Source organism: Stigmatopora nigra, chromosome 6 (assembly GCF_051989575.1).
Source record: "Stigmatopora nigra isolate UIUO_SnigA chromosome 6, RoL_Snig_1.1, whole genome shotgun sequence".
Lineage (NCBI taxonomy): Eukaryota > Metazoa > Chordata > Actinopteri > Syngnathiformes > Syngnathidae > Stigmatopora > Stigmatopora nigra.
In genome coordinates, this window is record NC_135513.1 from 7,396,526 (window position 1) to 7,421,181 (window position 24,656).

Consider the following 24,656-nt stretch of genomic DNA (forward strand, 5'->3'; position numbering starts at 1 on the left):
ATATTTGCTAATTTTATATGTACTCTCTTTGGGTCTACCTTCTAAAGTATGATTAATTTAGCTCTCTACCCCTACAGTTATATTAATTTTACATAAAAGCAACCAAAGGTAATACCGTTTTGTTATTGGATACTTAAACTCCTAAATATTTAAGGGTATATTAGATTTTTCACCAAGACCACACAAAACTTGAAAGATTAACATAAGAACATGTGCTAGCACGGCCCAAAAAGTCAGAAGTCCCTGCCAAAAGACAGTAAGGATATTTTCTAAAATGTCAAACTCTTCTTTGAAACTTTTTCCTTTAATACAAGTGCTCAAACATCTGAATATTTACTGTATCATATCAAATACTGTATCTTCACAACTATTAGTATTTCAGTCAGATTTCAAATTCCAGTGTTGCTTTTAGGTCATACTTGTGAAAAACAGGGTGTCATGTTATGCTTTTTTTGCACTACATAAAGGAAATAACAAAAAACGTTATAGGATAATGGTGAGTGGAATAATTATGTTTATCTTTATACCTGATTATCCGTCCAAAATGAAACAAATGAAATTGGACTTTTCTTAAATGTCACCAAGGGGTTAAAGAGGATGTAGGATTGCTAAGTATAATGTCGCAAATAACAGCGATTTAGTGGTAGTTGCTGCGTGTCACAACGCCGGACTCTTCACTGGAATCAGTGTTAGTAATGTTGTAAAACTTCCTTTTGTTTCTTAATCCAAACCAGACTTTGGAGACTGAGATTTTGTCCTTTTGATTGCGGCCTGACGTTTATAAAAAAAAAAAAAAAAAGAAGAGAAGAGAGAGAGAGAATTAGTATGTTGTATTCATGTGACAAAAATGTGGTAAACTAATATAATTTTCAAGGAAAAGTGAACATTGATTTTCATCACATTTAATCATGTGCAACTCATGTACATATTCAAATTAAGTGCATCCTCCACGATGAATTAGTGGTTTACAGTTCTGACTCACATTTCTAAGGTTTGGGGTTAGAATCTCAACTATGAACTTTTAGTGAGAAGATTGCATGTTGTTTGCGTGCTTATATGTGACATTTCTCTCACGTTTAAATGCAATTAAAGACCACAGCAGAAGCAATGAGTATTTTAGGAATCTAAACTCCTATTGGCTTTTTGGGGGGTTGATTATTTTTTTTGCTGAATTTAAGAAAAGTGAGAAATTTCAAATGTTGAAAAAGCACATCATAATGATTGTTTTACATTAGAATCATATTTAATAGCCAAATACAACAGGAATTTCCTGTTTTCTCATCCGATTGTTTCAAGTGTGCATCTCAATAAATTAGAATTTTGTTTCAGAACTCAACCGATTTATCAAACATTGCAAACGTAAGAGAAAGTAAGATATTCTCCTGTTTTTTTTTGAAGGAATATATCAAATTATATATGACTTGTGCCTGTGCATAAATATTACACAAAATGCTTCCACCAAAACCAATCCAATTAATATAGTACTGAAACATATATTGTTAGTTTAACTGTTATTTTAAATGAACCATACACTGAATTTATCTTCCCTACAATCTTCTAATGTATTGACACTTGTAAAAATAGGAATGAATGTCAGAACAAATCAACATGTTATTCAGATGCATACGCGCAGTTAAATTTCATTGTCCAATTATATGATGTCTAATTTGCGAAAATCTCAATAGGTCCGTTTTGAAAGTGAAGGTGCTCTGTCATTAATACTGCTACTGTGACAAACTTTATTTTCTGTTTACTGAATACTGGCCAATATATGTTCATGCAGAATGTAAGTGTTAATTTAAGTGTTGGCATAAAATATCTTAAATGAACACTTATACATACATCGCTTAGACCACTGCCAGTCATTTGTTTCAAACATTATCTACCGTGCCATTAAAGTACATAATAACCCTCCGTTACGACACTTTATGTAGCAAGACTCTCCCTTTTTCTTCTCGCGTTTTGACTGATGTACTTGTCGCATACATTTGTTTAATACAACTAAAGCTTATACAAAGTCTAGTATGATGAAAGACATTTCAGTGTTCTGTATCCTATGAAAAATACTAAATAAAGGTTTGACATTGCATCTTTGGCAAAGCTCCTTTCTCTTTTATTTTAGTAATTTCAAGAGAATATGTGGCTAGAAATACATTTGGAGTTTACTAATGATCCAATCTGAACATTTAAAAGTCAGGTCCACATATAGATAAATTATAAATATATAAGGATCTATACTGTTAACATTACCCAAATCAGAAAATCTTCATCGCATTTTCTGGACTATAAGCTGCACTTTTTTTTCATAGTTTAGCTGGGCAGGTGACATATATAACAAAGTTTTTATTTTTTGGCTATTTTGTTATCCAAAAAATTATTGATATGTTACATTGCCTGTTTTGTGGTTTGTTTCCTATTATACTTTATTATATAATGTTCGTTCTAGGTTTGTAATAAATGTTTAAAACTCACCCGAAATTGAAATTTACACTCCAGTACAAGTTTAATTATTTCCCCTTTTATTGTGCTTTCTTTGGCTAGAACAACTTATACTCCAGTGCGACCTATAAATATATTTTTTCCCGATCATTGTGCTTTCTTTGGCTAATGCGACTTATAGTCCGAAAAATATAGTCGTTTTATTTATTTATTTTTCTGTATTTTAAAAATCAAAAAAGTGCATTTATAAAAAAATGGTCTTGACGATTAATCGACCATTAAGTTAGTTGTTGCCTGATACCACGATACTTTAGTTGTCGATTATAATCGGACTACCCCAAAGATACCGGACTACTGTTGCGATACCTCGACTCACCTATGATAGCCGACTTGGTGCCACAGAGCAACAACACTTTGAAAATTCAAAGTGGATTAAAGACTGTAAATAGAAGAAGAAAAACTACTACAAAGGTTGTTTTCAGTTAACTGTTTGGATTTGTGAATATATTGAAGAGGTCTAAAAACATTTTTACTATCAAATTGAGGAGGCAAAGACACAATTGAATAATCTTTCAGCAAATCTGACTGATTGGGCCTATTTTAACTTTGAGGTGAAGGAACTGGGCTCGATTGTGGCTTTGCACATTCCTCCCTTTTGACATACAGTCGTTTACATGAAATCAACTATGGTTTGTCGATGACCAGATTTCTCTTTTGACAGTAATGTGAACAGTGTGGCGTTTGTGTGAGGAAGCAGTGTGGTTGTCACGTCACAGATGAAAGCGCTTCCTTCTCATGAGAGTCCTCCAGAATCACTGTTCTCACTTCATTTTCAGTTACTCTTACTTATATGGTGGGTGCCTTATTGCCTCAGACGAAAACTTCATTTGGGGTGAGTTTTTCCATACAAATTTAGCAAATGATTCAGTTTATGTGACTGTGATGTTGTCTTACTTTGCACCTTTTTTTCATGCATGTTCATAGTTTTAAAAATGTTTTATGACAAGTGTTTTTCATCACAATCATATCACAAAACAAATATTGTTATATGATTCAGAAGTTTTGTAAATTGGTGTTTATTACAAATGTCAAAGGTTATATTGTTGACAATGACTAATTTAGCTACCAAAGTTCATTACATCTACCGTTTAGTTCAAATGCATTTATATCCTTACACTAGCAGTGTTTGACTGTGATTTTATTTTTTTTTTCTCATTTCTAATTAGATTAGGCAGCCCAGAGGTTCAGTGGTTAGCGCGTCGGCCTCACAGTGAGGGGCCTGGGTTCAAATCCATTTCTTTTTTAAATTCAGAAAAAAACATTTAAATAGACATGTCCATTTACTGACCTGGGTTAAATTTCCAGGTTGGTCCACCTGTGTGGAGTTTGCATGTTTTCCCCAGGCCTGCGTGGGTTTTCTCTCGGTACTCCGATTTCCTCCCACATTCCAAAGACATGCATGGTAGGCTGATTGGACACTCTAAATTGCCCCTAGGTATGAGTGTGAGTGTGAATGGTTGTTTGTCTTCTTGTGACTGGCCACCAATTCAGGGTGTCCCCCGCCTCTGGCCCAAAGTCAGCTGGGATAGACTCCAGCACCCCCCACCACCCTAGTGAGAATAAAACAGTACAGAAAATGAGATGAGATAAGATGAGATAATTAGATTAAATGTGATCATGAATCATCTTGAACAAAACTGAATTCTAAAACAAATGTAATCCTTTGTGAAGTCTTGGTAAATTATTGATTTCTGTTATCAGTTAAAAAAAGGCATATAACTTTGAAATGTATAAATATTATTATGATTTTGTGTTTTCATTACTATGTGAACTCGTACTAATAATGCGATCTGATTAGAATTATTTTAGTTGGTGCATGAAAGGCTCAAATAAGACATTTGTGTTCAAATGGTCTGCAGTGTGTCAAAACAGAAACATATGCTTGCCTTTGTAAACAAACTTCCCCCTTTTCAATCAATATGATTTCATGTAGAAATGGACTTAAGCCTTATCATCCCTCCAGAGTGATGCCTCGTTCTTTCCTGGTAAAGCGAGGTGGGCAACATCCCCTTCGGTCAGAACACAGAGACGCCATAGCTAAAATTGAAAATGGACATGAAGACTTATCGCTGGACCACGTCACTGATGCCACACAGAATGTTGACGGGGTGGCCGTCCAATTGCTGCAGTCGGTTCCCGTCGACCCACACCATGAAGGTAACCTTAAAAATAATCAGTCAAATTGCATGAAATCCAATGTATACAATATATTCCTCATAGTCCATGATACCTCCGGTAACCATATAGAAAAGATGCCAGAGATGCCGACATGTCACATGACTTTAGACAAGAAAGAATCATCAGAACATCATAACAACTGTGACAACTCAAAGAAGATTTCTGCAGCTCAAGAGTGTCCACTCTGCGGCAAGGTCTCTTATATTTTTTCACAATACCGACACGCACTTGTAAACATTGCCTTGCTGATGTTTGCTTACTTTGTTTTTCAGCGGTTTGCTCAATTGTCCAGTTTTAAGACACACGTGTATAAATGTCACGGAATCAGGTCCTTCACAACAGATGGTGAATCATGCAAAAGCAAGGTAAAAAAAATCAAATTCTACTGGAGTAAATGTGCTACTTTTTTTTATCAATATCTATGTAAAAACACTTTTAAACAAAATTTAAAAAGACACAAAATGTATGATTTTGCCCGTGTTGTATAGGATTACTTTAGCCAAATCTATTTTTGGACTCATTTAGATTAGTAAAAAATAATATCATTTGCTTTAAATTTTGGCGGCCCGGCGGATGAGTGGTTAGCCTGTTGGTCACACAACTCTGGGGTCATGGGTTAAAATTCAGGTCGGTCTACCTGTGTGGAGTTTGCCTGTTCTCTCCGGGCCTGTGTGGGTTTTCTCCCAGTACTCCGGTTTCCTCCCACATTCCAAAGACATCCATGTTTGGCTGATTGGAGACTAAATTGTCCCGAGGTATGAGTTTGAGTGTGAATGGGTGTTTGTCTCCTTGTGACTGGCCACCAATTCAGGGTGTCCCCCGCGCCTCTGGCCCGAAGTCAGCTGGGATAGACTCCAGCACCCCCTGCAACCCTTAAAGCAGTTCAGAAAATGAGATGAGATAATCAAATTGAATGCGATCATGAATTATTTTAGCGAAAATCAAGATGAACAGTTATACCATCAATAAAAATTGACCTCTGACTGTATTACCGAATCTCAGTGCTAAGACGTTTTAGTAGTTCTTTTGAAATCAGCATTCCGTAATGAGCTGACACCCAAATATCACCAATATGACTTTTTTTTTTACCTAGGTCTACAATGTCTTGTGTGTCTGTCTTGCAACTGTAACCAAGACATTTCCCGAATATGGGATGAAATAAAGTTCAAACCAAAATATATCTGTACTTGTCAGGATGTCAGAGCTTTCAGCTGCAGTGTGTGCGGGAAAGTATTCAAGCGCTCGTCTACGTTGTCCACTCACCTGCTTATCCATTCTGACACGCGACCGTACGCCTGCCAGTATTGCACCAAGCGGTTCCATCAGAAGTCGGATATGAAGAAGCACACTTTTATACACACGGGTGAGTTACTTTCCATGATAGGTGAGATCTGAATTGTGATCAAATTTCTTCACATTTCTTCCACTCTCCTTCTTTCCCACACACACAAAATAAGAGAGCAGGGGTGTCAAACTCAGTTTGGTTCATGGGCCACATTCATGCCTACATTTTATTTTTGGCTAATAATGTTAACTTCCTGGGCGCCACTAATGGCACTTGATGTCAATGGATGAGCTGGTTTTATTGAATTGGACTTCTATCTTTGTCAATGGCAAGCAATTAGTTAATTTTGCATCACTTCCCTGTCATTGTGGGGTACTTAAAAGTTAGTTATTGTACATTTTGGAAATTTTCCTGTTTTGGGCGGAGTTTTAAGGGCTTATCTCTATAGGTTGGTCACTTTCTGATGATTTCCGGGTAACTTTCAGAGCATTTTACGGTTCCTCGTTACATCATTGGCTGCCATTTACGGCGCTATTTTGACTTCCGGGCAGGAAAGAACGAATATGACTACGGGCAGGAAATTTAGCAAAGTGCAGTAGTCCACACCCTCAACCTCACGATTCACAAAATTCTAGTTTTACAGAAACCATGACCAGAAAAAAAAAAAAAATTTGCTTCTCTATGTACGGTATGAATGAACTAGAAAGTGTCTGTCAGGCAGAACATAGCCATGAGGCCATATATCTGTCTCATCTGGTCAATTGTTAATCTTTTTTCTGTGTCAGGCGAGAAGCCCCACCTGTGTCATATATGCGGCAAAGGCTTCAGCCAGAGCTCCAATCTGATCACACACACTCGCAAGCACCGCGGTGGCTGGCCTCACCGCTGCCCTGGCTGCCTCTTCTGCTTCCAGGAGCCAGCGGACCTCTGGCAGCACCAGTGCGCCCAACGTTGACGCAATACACGGGCCTTTGTCACATCCCCTTGGAATCCTGGTAACTCTAAATGAGGCGCAAATATATTTCAGGATATTGACTTACAAACCACAAAAAAAATGGATTGTGCAGACTTCATATGGCACGGAAGGTTGATGGAATCGACAAAGTTGACAAAGTATAGTTGAAAAGCTGTCAGCTTTTAAAATGAGCCTATTTCACATATTTTTTTTCCTGAAATTAAGAGTTTGTACATATAAATAAGGATTGCCTAGCATCTAAAGCAGGGGTGTCAAACTATTTGTTTTACCTAACCATAACCCCTAACCCGTGACTTTTAGAATAAGAAAAAAACTGTCATGGCTTAGTTCTTTATTGATTTCTTAACAATTGTTTCACGTTAAAAACCATTTTTTTTGTACCACTGGGCTCTGGCAACGACGTCACTGGAGTAGTCATCTCCTCGAGTGCCCTTGTCCATTCTTTCATAGGTTTGCACATCGTCGGGACCAAAGTTGTAGGCCGCAATCGCGCCTGCAAGAATTTTGTCAAAAATGAGCCTAAAGATGGCTGCGTGTGTCTTGAGAGAGTTGACAAGCAAACCTTTGAGTTGCTGCTCTGCAGTCCAACTTGGGAATTTCTTCTTGATAGTGTGGACCAAACCAATCAGGATGTCTGTAGCTTGGCTGAGGTGTTCCTCGCTATCCCATCCACCTCTAATTGTGTGGTACTGCTTATCAACCTGCATGTATCGCAGTCAAGTAGAATGATCATGTCCGATTTTGTTCCATGATCCAATTTTCCTACCATAGCTTTTCATGTATCAGCATTCATTTTGCAACATGTCAACTTTTACTAGCACTGTTTTCCTACAGCAGTGTTCATTATGGCTGGTACCCTCTAATTGCTAAGTCAATAACTCGTGCTGTTGTTTATGTAGAAACATTTTGAATTTTCCACTACACCCTATCAAATAATGATCCCAGTACTCCATGCATAAATAGATTGATTCTATTCAGTACCACAACCCCTACACTGTCTGTACTGGATCAGTTGGAATAAAAACCTGCACCAACTGCAGCTCTTTGTAAAATAATTTGGACATACAAAATGACGTAAGAGCGCACAAAAGCAAAGTAGCATTTTTTTATCTATAGCAAAATCTGACAGGTAAAAGACAATAGAGTTCCCGTATTAGCATTGCCGAGTGGCCAACTACTTGACCATTTTCCTACCAACCTGCATAAGTCCCCAGCCATTTCCTTTGTCACCCTTTCCATCCTTCAGAAGCGTTCCCCCCCTGGATTCTCTGGAAATGATGGCAGCGATGATGGCAGGATCCATTCGCTTTTGTGCTCCCACCTTCTGGATTATGAACTTGTACTTGTTCACACTGCCCAAGTCTGTTTTTGCCATAGTTTCTGATGCTGGCACACCTTCAAAGAGAGAAAACAAGGTAAGTTCCCTATTTTCCCCTTCTGATTTATCCATCTAAAGCTATATTCCACTGCCTGATTTTTATTGGCCCGCAGCAAAAGCAAAAAATGCCATTGACTACTCATTACTACTATTTTTGTATCTAGTAAATCAATTGGAAATTTATTTTGTACTGCAGGTGATTAATCAGGATTAAAAAAAATACTGAAAGCAGTAATAATAATATATATTTACACATATGAAACAGGATTACAAAAAGCTTCAATTTTGCCAGCAATCATTTTGTACAAAAGTACAAGATTAGAAAAATAGTATAACAAAATATTTTTTTAAGATCGACAGTTTTGCTCCAGGAAGAACCCAAAAATGAAAATGTATTGTTCTATTGTTTACTTAAAAATAAAGAAAAGGGGGGAAAAAAGGTACCACCATTACCATCGTATGTCAGATTATCTTGTCCAGCTGTTGTCTTAGATGCTCCGGTGGTGTCCACCTTCATGATGTCCCCGAAATCTAAACAATCAAATTCTCATAGAGATTGGTTATGAAGATGTGGGCAGGCACAAAGGTGGACATTTTGATAGAATAAAAAGCATTCTCACCCATTTTCCTCGTCAAAGCGTATTCAGCTACAAACAGAAATGGTACAGATTCAATACATTGAGAAAGAAACCGATAATATAACAGTAAATGAGGACAAGGTGGACCAGTGAATGTGGTGATTAACGTGTTAAGCTCGTAGTTCCAGGGTCGAGGGTTCAATTCCAGGTTGCTCCTCACTGTGTGGAGTTTACATGTTCTCTCTGGGCTTGCGTGGGTTTTTGTCTGGGTACTCCAGTTTCCACCCACATCCCAAAATCTTGCAGAGTAGGCTGGTTAAACACTCTAAATTACCTATGAGTGTGGTCACTAAATCTGGGTGTCCCATGGCTGGTACCCGTAGTTACCTGGGATGGGCTCCTGCACATCCTTGTGAGTGGTTCGGAAAATGAATAAATAAGGACAATTTGTAAAAAAAAAAAAATTATATTCTAATTTAAGTCATTTTCTAACTCACTGACAGTGTGGCCAATTTACTGAAATACTTTCCTTAAGACACATTTTTTACCCAGGAAAAGGCAGCTATATTAAAGGAAAATTTGCCCCATTCAGACAACTAAATTATGAGAAGCAAAAAGATAGGGAGTGAATCAGTATTAGATAATGTAGTAATGTAGCAAAGTAAATAAATTAGTACCTTTTTGTCTTGATAATTCTCTTCCGACCAGTCAGCCTTGTTCACTGTTGGACTACCTTTCTCTTTTCGCCTTAGCTTCTCTTTTATATATTATGCTTCCTCCTTTATGTTTGTTTTGTCCACTTTAATCCTGACTGGTTTCCTCTAGTTCACACAAGGGAATTTCCCAAAACGTCACTGATCTCAGAGTTACTTTTGCTTTCATTTTAACCAGGAAGACATTGATTGCATTTGACTCTTTCTAAAAAGTATTTTTTCTACGATACAGTTAAACTTTCAGTGGAAAAACTTAGAATAAATTACTAAAATTATACAATTGTAAAAGTGAAATAATCAAAATGTTACATGATTTAAATAGATGATAACAAAAAAGTTCTAACATGATGTGGAAATTTTCTACACGGAAACTAATCCAGTTGGCCTGCTGGATGAGGATGTGGTTTGCAATGCATTCATACATTCATCATTAATTTTCACAACTGCTTAATAATCTGTAATTAAACGTCTGCAACACATCGCAACACAATTGGATTAGGTGTGGTGAAAAAATCACCAGGGTTACAGGTACACAACAAATTACCTCTATCTGTGGATTCTTACAGTATAATTGTAAAAAAAAAGTGTACTCATTTCCTGCCATTGACTGCGCTAGACGCACAATTTATTAGCCCAATTTAAATTTGACGAAAACTGCTGTTAATGGCTACAAACAATACTATGACGAGTGTAATTCTGATTTTTATCATTCTTACTAAATTTAGCTTTTATTAACTTTGAATTAATTTATACATATATTCAAAATAATTCAAAAATATATATAAAATACAATTATATAAAGGTTTTTTTAAATTGTTGTTCTAAATACATGAGCACGTGGTCTCTTATAAATATTGTGTTGATATTAAAAGAAATTTGCATAGTTTTTTTGTAGAAAATAGTATGATCTTACAAGTATATTTTATTTCAAAACAAATTCACAATGACGCATTTGTAATTTTAGGGGAGGAAAGTCAGTTAAAATGTAAACAACTTATATTAAAAGTAAATATATAAATGTAACCTCATTGCTCTCGTGACTACCCGTTTAATTGTTTTAATTTCTTTCTTAAAACATGTTGAATTGGAAAAGTACAAAAATAGAAACATTACTTGACTTAAGTAGATGACAAAAAAAATTCTAACATTATGTGGTAATTTGCCAGAATAAAACTCATCCAGGTGGCACGGTGGATGAGTATGTGGTTTGCAGTAATTAAATGTCTGGAACACATCACAACATAATTCAAATAGGTGTGGTGAAAAAAAATCACCCTGGTTACAAGTACACACAAGTGACCTCGTTCGGTGGATTGTTACAGTCAAATTGTAAAAACTTGAACAGTCTGAATATTTTTAATTTTTTTCTCTGTCTCGCATTAACCATTTTAGATGCAAATTCAGATTTTAAAATGTTTTTTTTTTATAAATAATAAGATAATAATTAACATTTAGCATTTTTAAGTGTACTATTCATTGGATGCCATAGTTGCACAATTCATTAGCATATTGCAATCAAAATGGGTGCGAATTCTCACGCTGTCGATGCCCTTGAGCGAGTCTTCCCAATTTAAACATACAATAGATATGAAAAAAACTATGACTTGGAATTTATTTCTGTTTTTTTTCTCATTCTTATTAAATGTAGGTTTATTACCATTGCATGAATGTATATTATAAACATATTTTTCTCTATAAAAGGTTAAAGGTTAAAAAAATGAACATATTTTCCTGGAGTTCAAGATGTTAGATTGGCTCAATCTGGGAACAACCTCATGAGATCTAAATTCCAATTCAAATGTTGCGAAAAATAGGACTGACAATTATGAGTCTGCTTTCTTCTGGTGTGCCATAACCGGGTGGTCTCATGAGCACTCTGGGTGTCGTAAGAGCAAATAGCAGGTCAGTTTTCAAAATGGTCCCAGCTTTTTATTTCCGAGAAAAAGGCATCACCGGGACAGGAAGTGTAATTGACCATCTGCCTGTGGCCGTGAATGGTGTAGTTGGCCACAAGCCTCCCTCCGTCCACTGCGCACCGTGTCAAGCGATGGCGTAGAAGGTCCATGGCGTGACGCGATGGAAGAGCAGACGTGTAGTTCCCGATGATAGACACGCCAAATCCAAGACTGTTGTGTCCTCGCGTGTGTGTGCCAAGGAGGTTCCAACCCCGGCCTTCGTAGACGTAACCGTCTGAGCCAACCACGAAGCTGGACGCAGGGCACACTTGATTAATGCAAAGTACTTTTTTCTGTAATATAGGTCAATTTGTCAAAATACACATCATAGAAAGAAAGAAAAATAAGATCAGGGCACATTTGGTTAATGCAAAGTATTTTTTTTCCGTAATATAGGTCAATTTGTCAAAATACACATCACAGAAAGAAAAAAAATTAAGATAAGTACTCATCCGATGAGCCCCCTTGGAAATTAATACTGGTTATCTTTTAGCATTATTAGTCATTGTTAGTAAGCAAGGAGAAAAGACAGAAAAATGTGTCACCTGTATCCGATGTCACTCCAGTTATGGAACCCTTGGTGGAAATGCTGCATGGCCCTCATGTCCTGGGAACACTGTGAGAAGGACAGGCATGGCTGTGAGGGCTCATAAGTGTGGTGAACGTAGAGAGAGCGGAGTGGCAAAGTCAGCGGAATGGGGGGTCCCTTGTGAGCATTTGCCCTCCATTGGCAGCGAGGGATGATTTGAGGACAATCTAAACAAAAAGGCAATGGTGTTTTACTTATCACTTTCCATTACAGAGGCCAAGTAAAATGCCACAGAAGGTGGATTGATAACAGGGAAGCGCAAGTGAGGCTGGACTTTCTTTTAGTCTTTATTTGGACCCAGTTGACCCCAAATAGGATTGAAGATGGGAAAAAAAAGCTTGCTAAGACTTTGACATCAGACTCTGACCTAAAAGTTAGAATTCTGAGAATAAAGTCAGATAACAGAAAGTCTAAATTCTGATTCCGAAAGTTAAAATTCTGACTTTGAACTTTAAATCGATTGACATATTATGCACCCCTAAGTTAAACGGTTGAAGACAGTGATTGTCATATTAAGAACACGGGGTCCTATAGGTGATAGAAGAAAACTACATTCAGAAATTACTTATCAACAGTTGATTATCCTAAAGTAATTGAAATGTTGTTGCCCGTAAAAACTTGAAGATGTCGTTTGCACAAAGATTAATGGGAAAATCCTCAGAAACTTATTGAGTAGAACCAGGCTTTGCTTTGGATGCTTCGTTTTACAATCGGAAATTGGACTGTTTTATTGATGTTTTTTTTTTCAATCTTTTAGAAAATATATGTCATTTTATTTGGTTAATTTAATGCTAGGCTTTTTTGTTCCTATGATTGTGTCAGTTTGCCAGGTTAGAATTTGGTCTAAATTAAGGTTGAGTTTTGGTGTGTAAATTTGGGATAGTACTCAAGCTTACCCCAGTACTTATGCACAAATTCCTTCAGTCCTTCATTGACTGTCTTGTTGACCCCAGTGTCCAACGCAATCCACTCTGTCTTCTCCAACTTCCAGACCAGTTTGAGTGTGTCCATCAGCTCCTTCTGAAGATCAAGGGGTTCCAGAATGGCTCGTGAGATTTCCCTCCGTTTTGGACTTACGTGTCTGGACAAAGTATCAAGACTGTGGTTGGCTTTCAGGGTAAAACTATAGTATTCTTGAAGAATCTCACTGAGAGTAGGTGGATCTTTAGATTTAGGTAGTTGGCTGATATCCGTGCCGAGTATTAATCCGTCCATACCCCCGTTGATAACGGCATCAGTGGCCAGAGTGGCAGGCCAAGAGAGTTTGAACACCCGAGGGCGCTTCACGCTGTCCCAGCATCCGTCGGGGCCCAGGCGATTCGACACGGGAATGTCCTGGAGGCTCAGGAAAGATAATCCAAGCGGCCTCCCCAAGGTGAGCGGTAGGAGCCCGACGGTCGAGGAATTCTCCAGCTTGGCTTGGAGTCCGCATTCGATGCCCAGAAGCAAAGGCGCCAAGGCCACCGTGGTGCCATCCGGGGCGAGCGCCACGCCTCGCTCTTCGCCGCTGTTTGTCACCAGGTGGTGGACTGCCTTGTCAAAAAAGCTGAAGGAGGAGGCATTGAGGATAGCTGTCTCCAGCCTCGCCACGTCAGTGAGGTTGTTGGAAGCACCCAGGAAGTGGATGGTCATGGTGTCATCGTGGCCGGCAAACCTGCGAAAGGCCCTGACCAGCGCTAGAGGGGACAGACCCGGGTTGGACTCTTCCACCTGCTGAACCGCGTGGATGAAGTTTTCCATGCTTCGCAGGTGGGCTCCTAAAACAAAAGATAAGAATGGGTGAACATATTGTCGGTTTAGAGGTCTGACATTCGTAGCTCAAATGTATGTCTGTGTGTGTGTGTGGGGGGGGGGGAGATTTGTAATTAGTTTATAGGTTATTATTGGGTAAATTGAACACCTGGATGGCTGAGTCGTTAGCGTCTTAGCTTCACAGTTCTGGGGTCCTGGGTTCAAATCCAGGTCAATCTACCTGTGTGGAGTTTGCATGTTCTTCCCAGGCCTGAGTGGGTTTTCTATGGGTACTCCAGTTTCCTCCCACAATCCAAAAACAGGCATGGTAAGCTGGTTAGATGATCGAAATTGCTCCTAGGTATGAGTTTGTGTATGAATGGTTGTTTGTCTCCTTTTGCCCTGCGATTAGCTGTCAGCTGGGAAATATTTGAGAGTACATTTTGTGTTTTTCTTGTGTAAATTAAAAATAAAATAAAACAATAAACTGTTTGGTGATGTAGTATATTGAATGAGTATGTAATTTTGGCACTGACCTTTTTGTCACTTTTATGAAATACAACAAATAGTAATCTATCGCTTGAGACTTCTTAGGTCACATCTTTTGTTGATACTTTATTTTATTTTACATGTGTTTATAGATGTTTTCTTTAAACAAATTTCAATGTCTTTGCAGAATACCGGACCAGTATGGCATTAGATCAATTTCCGGTAAAGCAACGTTTTTATTTTTTATTTTTATTTATTCATAGAAAATTTCTGGTAATTTAAATAGCATTTTTCCAGCATGGAATGTATAATACAGTACATGACAGAAATCTAAAACATACCTGTTCGCCTGCTTGACATGAAAGTGAAGCAGGAGGATGACACCAACATGAAGAGAAATACTCGAAAAGACGCCATTTAACTTTAAATTAATTCAAGAAGGCCCAAAACAACAACGAGACAGACTAAAGTAGGAACAACATGCAGCTGCATTTATGTTTAACAAGATTACTCCCAGGCCAGACTGGTAGTGACAGTAAGGTGACTCAAATGTGGATACATACACTTGTGCCCGTAAGGACGAGCACATGGATGCAAATATTGATTCAGTCAAAACAAAGTGCGCCCCAATGTAAATTGCAAAGGTCAAAACATCATCAGTCATCGAGTGAAAGTCCATTGTGTTGAAAACTTTTGAGAAGTAAAAAAATAAATAAATGGTACTTGACTTCCTTTCATGCAATTGCTGTTCCGATTAGCGAATATGTACGTACATATTGAATGGGGTCACTGCACATACAATATTTAACACTATAGAAAGCCCCTTTTTAAAAACAATTTACTTAATAAACTTACAACAAGAAAAAAGAAAATCTTCACATCATCATTCATTGTTAGAGTGAATTTGTAAACACATTATTGCATAATCTATTTAGGAAATTTACATTTATTTTGTTAATTATTACTAAAGTTCTAGTTAGTTGTAGTTGTATTGTGCTTTTCCATCAATAATATATTAAAGACTAATCTATGTTGACTATGACTTATTTATATTGACTACTTATTTATGTATTACTTATTTATTGATTATTTTTTATGTTTACTTGTTTGTTGTTAATTTTGCACTTCCCTACTTATCCTGTTGACTGCTTATTTATTATTGATGACCTATTGACAAATTATTATTAGGTTATTGCCCTCTGGTGGGGAAATTGAGTATTTGTAAAATAACATAATTTTTAAACAATTTTTGCTGTAAGCATAGATATCATAAAAATGAGCTTAGTTGTTTTAAGGTGGACATATATCAATATAAATTAACAGCCTCTTCTGTCGCAATTCAAGATGAGCGATTTTCCTCTAAATTTAAATATACATGTGATATCTATGGTCTTTTGCTTTTTTTCAACAATTGCTTCTGTCACGTGGCCGCTAGCCACGTGACTCCAGACCGGAAAGGATTCGAGCTGCCGACAGCCGATTCGCAGGCTCACCCCTCGAACTTGAACAAGTACTGTACGAAGAGTAAACAACTCTTTCTTTTAGTTACAGGAATTAAATGTATTCGTTATAAAAAGATCAAGATGTCAGAGGCCGAACAACATGTCAGCCCAGGTAATGTAAATTCCGAGATCTGTTGTCTACGCGTGACTTATTTCGACAATGTTTTCGTGCTGTTTAACGGTCTACTACGTATTGGATTTCTCTATTACAGTTTAATATCATTAATTGTCGTTATATGTGTTGCGATGTCTTGTCTTTTTTTTTTACCTGTCACAACAACATTTGTCAGCTTTTGATCAAACAAATGGCATCATTTAGATTTTTCTTTTCTCCACCACATCGTCATACCTGCTGAATAAAATATTTATAGTACATGTTTTTATAAATCAGTATTTTCTGTCTAACCTGGTAGTATGTCATTCGTGAACTTTGAGATTGAAAGTCTGTTATAACGTGAAAATACATCAATGTGTTTCAAATCTTGATGGGTTTCTGTGGTAATGCAATCCGGAGCACCCGGAGAAAACCCACGCAAGGCCAGGCAGAATACAAAAAAATAACTATGTGGATGACAGACTCAACTTTGTTTTCTCTGTACTGACCTCATTTAAGTCAATATTGTTATGACTTTGGGATTTTTTTGGTACACCTGCATGGTTTAACAATGAAATAATTAATACAGAAGTATAACTTACTGGGTCATTAAATTATTGTAAAAAGCAGAAGATAGATACATTGATGGGTATTGTGCAAAGTGTTGCATCACATCATACTGACTGATTTCTATCACTGCATTTGTTGAACAATAATAAAAAGTAATAAGTAAGAAGTAGTACAACACGTGTTTGTTGTTGACTTATTACGTTTGAATGAAAATGTTTTTAAATAAAATTTTGCAATGTTCATTAAAGAGAAAACACTTAAAAAAAACAGGCTGTTCGCCACATTTTTGACGAGGTATTCCATTTTTGCCGCTCTAAGTGCAAGCTCATATTTGACTTCTGGCTACGAGATGCCGGGTTACTGATTGCAGCTCATTGGCCATTTTGATTGACAGGCATGCGGTTCGGTCACCGTTTCCGACCCCGCTCGGTAGACGGTCAGGAACCCGAAGAGCCAGATATTTCTGCGGCGTTTACTCCGCTTGAGTGATGCTCATCAAGGATTGGCGTGCGCTCTGGTTTTGTTTTGTCCAATTTCCATCGGGCGCATCAATCGGCACGTTCCCTTGATGGGAGATATGTGTCGACTATGCCTCCTTCTCTTTTGTCTGCAAGAAATCTTAAGTGTTTGAATTGTTGTCCTTCCCCTCTGGCACGCAAGGGTTGCCGGCTCCACACACCATCATTAAAACCCTCATCTGATGAAGTCGTTTTTTGCATCTTTTCATCACCTAGCGTTGTTGTTCAATTTGTCAGAAATGTCAGGAGAGTATTGTGAATTGCAAAAATTTACACACCCACCCTCTTGTGTTAAAAGCAATTGACAATACATTCAATATACTACCATGACTCCAAAAGTATTGTCCTGATGCAGCTTTTTTTTTTCTTCCGGCCCATTTTTTTCAGAAAATTTTGTTGATTCGATACACATGTATTTAGACCAGTAAAAATAATGTAACTGGTAAATGACAAATCATTTTTAGTATTAGAGTAGGCTCTGCTGTTTCCTCAAGAATTCTCCATTTACACAATTATTTTGTCATTACAGGCTGTTGGTTGGCAAAGGCAAAATAAAACATATTTCTGTCATACTTGAATACTAGTCACAGGCCCAGTCAAATGAGGAAAATATGGTACTTCCCAGTGACCTTAGTTTTTTGTTTGCATTTTCTGAACTAAAAAAAAAATATATATATATATATAGTAGAATGACTGTGGTTTCTGTCTAATGTCCTCTTACTACTTTCTTTCGCTTTTTGTCTTTTAGCTTGTCAGGAAAGTCAGTGGCGCACGTCAATGATAGACTTCTCATTTTCATGCAGGAAGTTGAATCAGCTCTTTGTTTGCTTTGATGACAAATGTAAAAATGGCTTATATTTTGTATTTTGTGTTGCCACGCCAGATGGCACGGAACGGGGTTTGTTCCATTTACTGGCCTCGTGATCGAAACCATGTGATATGGATAAGGCATGACTGGCCTTGTTTGTGAGCTGGGATTTATTGACCTTTTCTTCTTACTAACTAAAAATAATCAAATAAATACATAATGATAAATGGGTAGGTCCATAAGGGTCATTTTAAAATGAAATAACTGAAAATGTAAAATAATGTCTGTTCCCATTTATATGTTACTACCCTATAATGATTGTAGTCTTCAGTGCAGACCAAGTCAGAGGAGATGACAAATGATTCATGTGTAAAATGCTTGAGGCGGTAAAGAATAGTGGACATGTTTTGTCTTGATAACAGAAAATGTTGTCCTGTGTAATCTCAACATTATTCTGCAATTTTCCCAGAACAAGAGAGCCGATACAGCTCAACGGACAACAGTGGGGACCACGAGTCGCCGGGTGGCAACCACTGCAGTAACCATAGCAACCACCACTTCCCTAGCGACACAGCTGGCCATTGGGTTACCTCCGAACGAGGCGAGGAAGCCATCCGCAGGAAACTTAAGTACTTCTTCATGAGCCCATGTGACAAATACCATGCGAAGGGGCGCAAACCTTACAAACTCATCCTACAGCTGCTGAAAATCATCATTGTCACTGCTCAGGTAGAAAACCCATCATTTTTCAAACATGTAATCGACAAATAATTTGTAGTTTGTCACCTAAGGTCATCTCTGACCCCATTTTTTTCTTCTAATCTCTTTAGTTGGTGCTGTTTGGCCTCAGCAACCAAGTGGTGGTGAATTTCAAGGAGGAGAACACTGTGACATTCAAATACCTTTTCCTCAAGGACTTTGATGAGTCATCTGACAATTCTTTGGCTGTGTATACCCAAAAGGATGTTTATGAGCATATCTTCTATGCTGTGGACCAGGTAAATTTGATTATATTAGATTAGATTAAAATAGATTAGATTAGATAACTTTATTCATTCCATATTCAGGAAATTTCACTGTCACATTAGCAAGAGGGTGAGAATACAGACACAGAAAAATATATTTTAGTCATGAATACATTTTATACATTGAATGAGTGGTTTAAAACAGCATGGTTGCTTCAAGACATATTTAACTCATAATTCTGTGTATGACGTTCCAGTACCTGGCCCTGCCTGAGACCACCGTGGGACGTTATGCGTACGTCTACGGCGTCGGTGTGAATGGGAGCGCTCTCTCCCTATGCCAGCAGTACTACAAGAAGGGCCGCATAGACCCTGCCAACGACACCTTCAACATTGATCCGCGTATCATCGCAGGTGCAACATGAAGCCGCTATTCCATAGGATTTTTTAAATTCTTCTGTAATAGGACATTTTGGAGGTGGAATGATAACGTTTCAGTGCAAGACCCCATGAATTCCACGGTTCTCGTCATCATTGGCGAACAAATTTTAATAGTACTGAAGCAATTACTCAATTTGTTCTGGAAATAAAACTACTTAAGCATATTTATTCGACTTGAATTAACCGATTGGACACGATTGATAAATCCAAAGTCTAATTGAGTATGGAATAAACAATTGTATTCTGTATTTGGAGTAGAAAAAAATTGAGGAATTTTTGGGTAATGCTTTCATGTTGATGGTGACTTTTTGGTCCAAACTAGAGACGGTTAGTAAAATGGGAAAAGTGTAAATTTTTGAAGGAATGTTTTGAAATGTGAAACAGGCAAAGATGTGGATGTTGCATTTAAATGTATCAGTGGGATTGAATGGGGCTTTTTCTAAAGTTTTTTTGAGAATTCGTGAACTCTTGATCTAGCACTGACTTAGTCAAATAAATGTTAAGGTTCAAATTCAGCACTAAGCCATGTGTGTAAAAATGTCAGCACAAACTTGTTGCTTTCCTCATACATAATCCTGCGCAAATATGCTCTGCCAACATTTATTTTACGGCCATATTTACTCAGCTTGAACTCTCTTCCTTCCCCAGACTGTGTCGGAGTAAACCCCATGTCGGAGCCCCCGACGCCGCTCACCACCTCGTACAAGAACTTTACACTCAAGTTCCACAAGTAAGGTTTCATTTTTTACATGGCTTCGACTTTACCGCAGGCCTGCTCGATTACAGCATTGATTTTATCAGGTGTCATTCCATGCATTTTTTATCAGTGCATCACATCCATGATCCAGCCACTGGATTGTGTGTCATTTTCAGGTCACCGTTTTTTGGGGGGGGGGATATTAAACTTGTGGCCTTGTCTCACCGTCAGGTTTATCAATGTCACCATTGAGTTCCAGCTGAAGGCCATTAATGTGCAGACCATTATCAACAATGAAATCCCCGACTGCTACACTTTTTTCATCAAGGTAAGCAAATGACAGTAATATGTTGGCACTTTGTGAATGACATATCACAGATTCACAATATTGTAAGGATCTGCCAAATATATATGAAAACTTTGTAGGCTAGAAACAATAATACAAACATGAAATGGGGGTGGGAGGCAAGTCACACTTGGAGAGTAATTCACTGGCAACTAGGTGGAAATGCTTACCTTCGTGAGTTAAATACTTGTGCAGAGAGGGCTTTGAAAGTCAAAATAATATTAAATATTTTCATGTAGATCGTGCTGGACAACAAAGCTCACAGCGGCAAAGTGAAAATACGACTGGAGAATCAAGCATTCCTAAAGGAGTGCAAAGATCCTAGCGTGTCCGGACAGGGTGAGCATCATCACCCTGCACGTAGAAAAACACGACTTCAAACACGAATCCACTCATCTTTATGGCGGCTATTTGATTTCCTTCCCCAGCTGAAAACTACACCCGCGTGTCTTTCGATGTCGCCGTGGCACTCGTGTGCATGCTGTCTTTGATGCTTTGTGGCCGTTCCATACTCCGAGGCATCATACTACAGCAGGTAAGCACGGCTTTTGGAAAATTCCACCTGAAACGCCTGTTCCGTTTTACACTAACAGTTTGTTTTTCAGGAGTATGTACGGTTCTTTAAAGATAACCTGAATCGCAAAGTGTGCTGGGCTGACCGTCTGGAGTTCATCAACGGCTGGTACATCCTCCTCATCGCCAGCGACATCCTCACCATTGTTGGAACTGTCATCAAGATTGGCATTGAGTCCAAGGTAAGTGGCAATGGAACATGTTTACTTTAAATGTGGCTCATTCATCTTTTCTCTTCTCTCTTGGCAGAATATGTCTTCCTATGATCTATGCGGAATCCTCTTAGGGACCTCCACTCTCTTGGTGTGGGTGGGGGTTATCCGCTACCTCACTTTCTTCCAGAAGTACAACGTAAGTGACACTTGCATTATTCATCTCTTTGCAAGCTCATCTTTGTCGTGAACCACGTTCAAACGGCCGTACTGGAAACTGCCTTCTGTAGGTAAAATATTTAAATCTCATGTAATTATTTTTTATATAATTTTTATTTTTTTTAGAAAAAGGAAAAATACAAATATTTTCTCAGACTACAAGTAACACTAGCCAAAGGGTACACAATGAAGAGGAAAAATGATAAGTTGCACTGGAGTATTAGTTGCAATTCTGGGAGGGCAATTTGTATTAAAAAAATAAATAAATAAACATAGGTTAGAGTAACATTAACTCCTCAAAGTCTATAAATTTGGTTTTAGTGAAAAGCATGACGTCAATGCACATGATTTATTATTCCTGCCTCTCACAGGATCATAGTTGCTTCACATTGACAATTTATTTATTTATACAAGGTATTTCTCTTCATGTTGTTGTTTAGATTTTAATCGTCACTCTAAGAGCCGCCTTCCCCAACGTGATTCGCTTCTGTTGCTGTGTGGCCGTCATCTATCTGGGCTACTGCTTCTGTGGTTGGATCGTGCTGGGACCGTACCATGTCAAGGTATATCTTTTTTTAACATAGAGTTACAATGGTGAGGCAAGGGTGACCGCTGCAAAAGATTTGTGGCCTAGAAGTTCAAATCTAGGGTAAACATTTTCCAACATGGATAAAGCATGGCTTTTGCAACATTGAAATTGCACTATGTGAAAAGGATTCTCTCCGTGACATGCACACAACTTTAAATATTAATAATGACTCTCAAAACAATGCATCTTAATTGGTGAAATCACAACCAGAATTTATGATAATTTCTAGCTTTCTTGTCCTGCTTTAACTAGTGCATGTTAACAGAATGACAGAACAATCACACGGCAAATAGAAAACAGATGCAAGCAATCCTCATTCTAATTCAGCATCGTCAGTTAGATTTTTTTTGTGGGCAGCGCCAAGGCATCTTAAAAAGGACTAATTAGGCTCTACTTTGGTTATGAAGCCTTTTCTATCTTTTATTCCTGATGTATTTGTGTCCAAAATATGGTCTGGTATCGTTCCTATCATGTTTCATAGCAGCTACAAGTATTTTTTGATACATGAAATGGGAAATTTGTTAAGAAAGCTCATTTTACTTTACTGTGCCATAGTTCCGGTCGCTGTCCATGGTGTCAGAATGCCTCTTTTCCCTCATCAACGGCGACGACATGTACGTGACCTTCTCGGGGATGCAGGAGAGCAGCACGTTGGTGTGGCTTTTCAGCCAAGTGTACCTGTACAGCTTCATTTCGCTTTTCATCTACATGGTGCTGTCGCTCTTCATTGCGCTCATTACTGGAGCTTATGAAGCCATCAAGGTAGCTGTCAAATGTTATCACTAATAAGTAAAATTTACAAGCCATAACTTTCCAAACCAAGTTTGCATCCATGTTGAACATTTTGTTCACTCTTATTGCTCAAAAGCTTTTTAAAAAAGTTACTGTTAACTATGCTGCTTTTACAGCATCAAACCCAGGAACCCATCCACATAACGGACTTGCACGCCTTCATCGCGGAGTGCACCGACACGCCGAGCTCCGGAAAGTTCAGGGGCCTTGAGACTTCGCCGTGCTCCTTTTTCTGCTGTTGTGACAGGTAACCACTAAGCTTTTCCCATCTGATTTTCCCAACTACCTTAGGTAAACATGAGGAAAAATGCCATAAATGTTAAGTCACACAGAACAATACAGGCATGTTAAGTCACACAGAACAATACAGGCCCTTCTAGAGCTCACTTTGCACGCTCCACATAAAAATACCTCAAACTAAATAGTTATTGGAAGGAAAATATATATTGACTGAACTGACAAGCTCTTCAATGCAGTTGCAAAACAGTTATCAGTCCATTAATAGGAACATTGCCAATATTCCAGTAGATGGTGCAACACTAATACTTTTAATGCTTTGACTTAAGCACAATCAACCACCTTTTTTTGCGAATGACTGATGTAGGTTTTTAAGAGGCAATGTTTTTATTAAAAGGCCAAATGATTGTTTGTGCCATCACATAAACGTTAATCTTGTATTTCCATCAGAATGACAACATACGAGGACGTTTTGCTGGTGAACTGAGCGTGAATCCACTTAAACCAGCAGGACTGCACCTCTGATACCGCCATTTTATTCAGTACTTGGCTGAAGGACTGGCATTCTCACTGAAGAATGCATGAAAAAGCTGCTTTGTGGATAAGAAAAGCACAGGTATTTATTTCATGGCCAGAAGTTTGGCCAGATCAGTGTTTTTTTGTTTTGTTTGTTTTTTTAATTTACATCCACAAGGAATTACATTTACCTGCTAATTTATTAGCAGATTTCAGTTTTTTGGCCTATGAAAGCACACCAAACTGATGCAATATTTACTGCTGCCTTGGAGGCCCTGACCTTACAGGGTTAAGTGTCCTTAGGCTTTCGGCCACCAGGACTGTCACTTGAGACTATTTTCATAATACTTTTTAGGTTTTTAATTAGTTTTTGAGAAGGGGGAGAACACCACTGGACCACAACTCACCATTTTTAATATATTCATCAACACACTTTTAAATGACAAACAAAAATGCCATGTAGAGTACGACAGAGCTTCCCAAATATTCTCAAGATGTAGAATATTTTTAAAAGAAGATGCTTCAATTCATGTCAGAATTTGAACTTTCTGCAAGTACAATCATCTTAGCCATCTTCATTTATTTAGGTAATTAAATAACCTGACTAGATAATCAAATTAGTATCTAAATAAGGGTGTTTAAATATTTTCAAATACCCAAACACCCTTTGCCAGATACTAATTGAATGTTCTTGATTCATGAGGATATTTTTTATGTATGCTATAGTAGATTTTTCTATTATTCACTCAAATACTAATGAAGCACTTACTATTTCATAAATTACAGAACAAAGAAAACTGTTCTTAATTTCTACTGAAAATGCCATTATGGAACAGTTTACAGAATTATTGCAAGCAAAACGTCAGCCAGCCAAATAGATTAACTTGGAAATGTATGACAATGTACTTTGTGGTCCTCCTGTGCTTTTTTATGTTTTTGTTTTCTCTGTTTTTAAGTTTTCCTTAGTCGTCAGTATGCCTATTTTATATTGTCTTGTATTATGTGAAACGCACAATTGTTGAATGTTGCTCCTGTTTGCATACTCTTCATTTCTATTGAAAAAAAAAACCTCAAGCAGAAATTTCAGCAAACCTGTGGAAATTCAGTTAAGTGATACATTACAAATCTCAAAATAATATAATATTATGCATATCTGCTTTTTTTTAATACCAAAAATCCACACTTGATCACTACTTGGCAAAATGTAAACTAGTAGAAACATGAGGTTTTGTACACATGTTGCTGAATAAAGTGCTCTGGGCTATA

General features: G+C 37.8%; 4 protein-coding genes across 6 annotated transcripts; 2 read left to right on the forward strand and 2 right to left on the reverse strand.

Moving 5' to 3' along the window:
- Window positions 1-2,863: 2,863 nt before the first annotated feature.
- LOC144198276 (uncharacterized) lies at window positions 2,864-7,977 on the forward strand. 3 transcript variants are annotated; one of them, XM_077719201.1, is made up of 7 exons: window positions 2,864-3,050; window positions 3,161-3,331; window positions 4,433-4,656; window positions 4,720-4,871; window positions 4,950-5,042; window positions 5,872-6,040; window positions 6,748-7,977. In XM_077719201.1, exons 2-7 carry the CDS (start codon window positions 3,216-3,218, stop codon window positions 6,915-6,917), a joined length of 924 nt encoding a protein of 307 aa, XP_077575327.1. In that variant the 5' UTR covers window positions 2,864-3,050; window positions 3,161-3,215; the 3' UTR covers window positions 6,918-7,977. The 3 variants fall into 3 exon arrangements, with proteins under 3 accessions (XP_077575327.1, XP_077575326.1, XP_077575328.1); XM_077719200.1 differs by having other exon boundaries at window positions 2,865-3,331; XM_077719202.1 differs by having other exon boundaries at window positions 2,871-3,331; window positions 4,463-4,656.
- On the reverse strand, window positions 7,255-9,714 carry LOC144198277 (lysozyme g-like). Its single transcript, XM_077719203.1, has 6 exons — window positions 9,572-9,714; window positions 8,937-8,963; window positions 8,770-8,847; window positions 8,137-8,333; window positions 7,501-7,639; window positions 7,255-7,431 (listed from the first exon to the last, which is right to left on the reverse strand). The coding sequence occupies exons 2-6, from the start codon at window positions 8,938-8,940 to the stop codon at window positions 7,298-7,300; spliced, it is 552 nt and encodes a 183-aa protein (XP_077575329.1). The 5' UTR covers window positions 8,941-8,963; window positions 9,572-9,714; the 3' UTR covers window positions 7,255-7,297.
- Window positions 9,715-11,291: 1,577 nt separating this feature from the next.
- pglyrp2 (peptidoglycan recognition protein 2) lies at window positions 11,292-14,920 on the reverse strand. The gene is made up of 4 exons (XM_077719828.1): window positions 14,713-14,920; window positions 13,048-13,908; window positions 12,108-12,318; window positions 11,292-11,814 (listed from the first exon to the last, which is right to left on the reverse strand). Exons 1-4 carry the CDS (start codon window positions 14,786-14,788, stop codon window positions 11,511-11,513), a joined length of 1,452 nt encoding a protein of 483 aa, XP_077575954.1. The 5' UTR covers window positions 14,789-14,920; the 3' UTR covers window positions 11,292-11,510.
- Window positions 14,921-15,815: 895 nt separating this feature from the next.
- mcoln1a (mucolipin TRP cation channel 1a) lies at window positions 15,816-24,656 on the forward strand. Its single transcript, XM_077719721.1, has 14 exons — window positions 15,816-15,985; window positions 18,333-18,592; window positions 18,694-18,861; window positions 19,086-19,242; window positions 19,918-19,999; window positions 20,198-20,294; window positions 20,552-20,651; window positions 20,741-20,847; window positions 20,918-21,067; window positions 21,135-21,236; window positions 21,697-21,819; window positions 22,401-22,607; window positions 22,754-22,884; window positions 23,325-24,656. Exons 1-14 carry the CDS (start codon window positions 15,955-15,957, stop codon window positions 23,359-23,361), a joined length of 1,752 nt encoding a protein of 583 aa, XP_077575847.1. The 5' UTR covers window positions 15,816-15,954; the 3' UTR covers window positions 23,362-24,656.

Bases quoted from the DNA above. Each gene is read 5' to 3' on its own strand.
- LOC144198276 (XM_077719201.1), top strand. From the start codon at position 3,216: ATGAAAGCGCTTCCTTCTCATGAGAGTCCTCCAGAATCACTGTTCTCA. The intron at 3,332-4,432 runs GTGAGTTTTTCC...GATTTCATGTAG, and splicing joins AGACGAAAACTTCATTTGGG to AAATGGACTTAAGCCTTATC. The intron at 6,041-6,747 runs GTGAGTTACTTT...TTTCTGTGTCAG, and splicing joins GCACACTTTTATACACACGG to GCGAGAAGCCCCACCTGTGT.
- LOC144198277 (XM_077719203.1), bottom strand. The intron at 8,334-8,769 runs GTAATGGTGGTA...CTCTCTTTGAAG, and splicing joins AGATAATCTGACATACGATG to GTGTGCCAGCATCAGAAACT. The intron at 7,640-8,136 runs GTTGGTAGGAAA...CGATACATGCAG, and splicing joins ATGGCTGGGGACTTATGCAG to GTTGATAAGCAGTACCACAC.
- pglyrp2 (XM_077719828.1), bottom strand. From the start codon at position 14,788: ATGGCGTCTTTTCGAGTATTTCTCTTCATGTTGGTGTCATCCTCCTGC. The intron at 13,909-14,712 runs GTATGTTTTAGA...CTTTTGTTTTAG, and splicing joins CATGTCAAGCAGGCGAACAG to GAGCCCACCTGCGAAGCATG. The intron at 11,815-12,107 runs GTGACACATTTT...CCCTGCGTCCAG, and splicing joins TGGAGTGACATCGGATACAG to CTTCGTGGTTGGCTCAGACG.
- mcoln1a (XM_077719721.1), top strand. From the start codon at position 15,955: ATGTCAGAGGCCGAACAACATGTCAGCCCAG. The intron at 18,862-19,085 runs GTAAATTTGATT...ATGACGTTCCAG, and splicing joins TCTTCTATGCTGTGGACCAG to TACCTGGCCCTGCCTGAGAC. The intron at 20,000-20,197 runs GTAAGGTTTCAT...TCTCACCGTCAG, and splicing joins TTTACACTCAAGTTCCACAA to GTTTATCAATGTCACCATTG.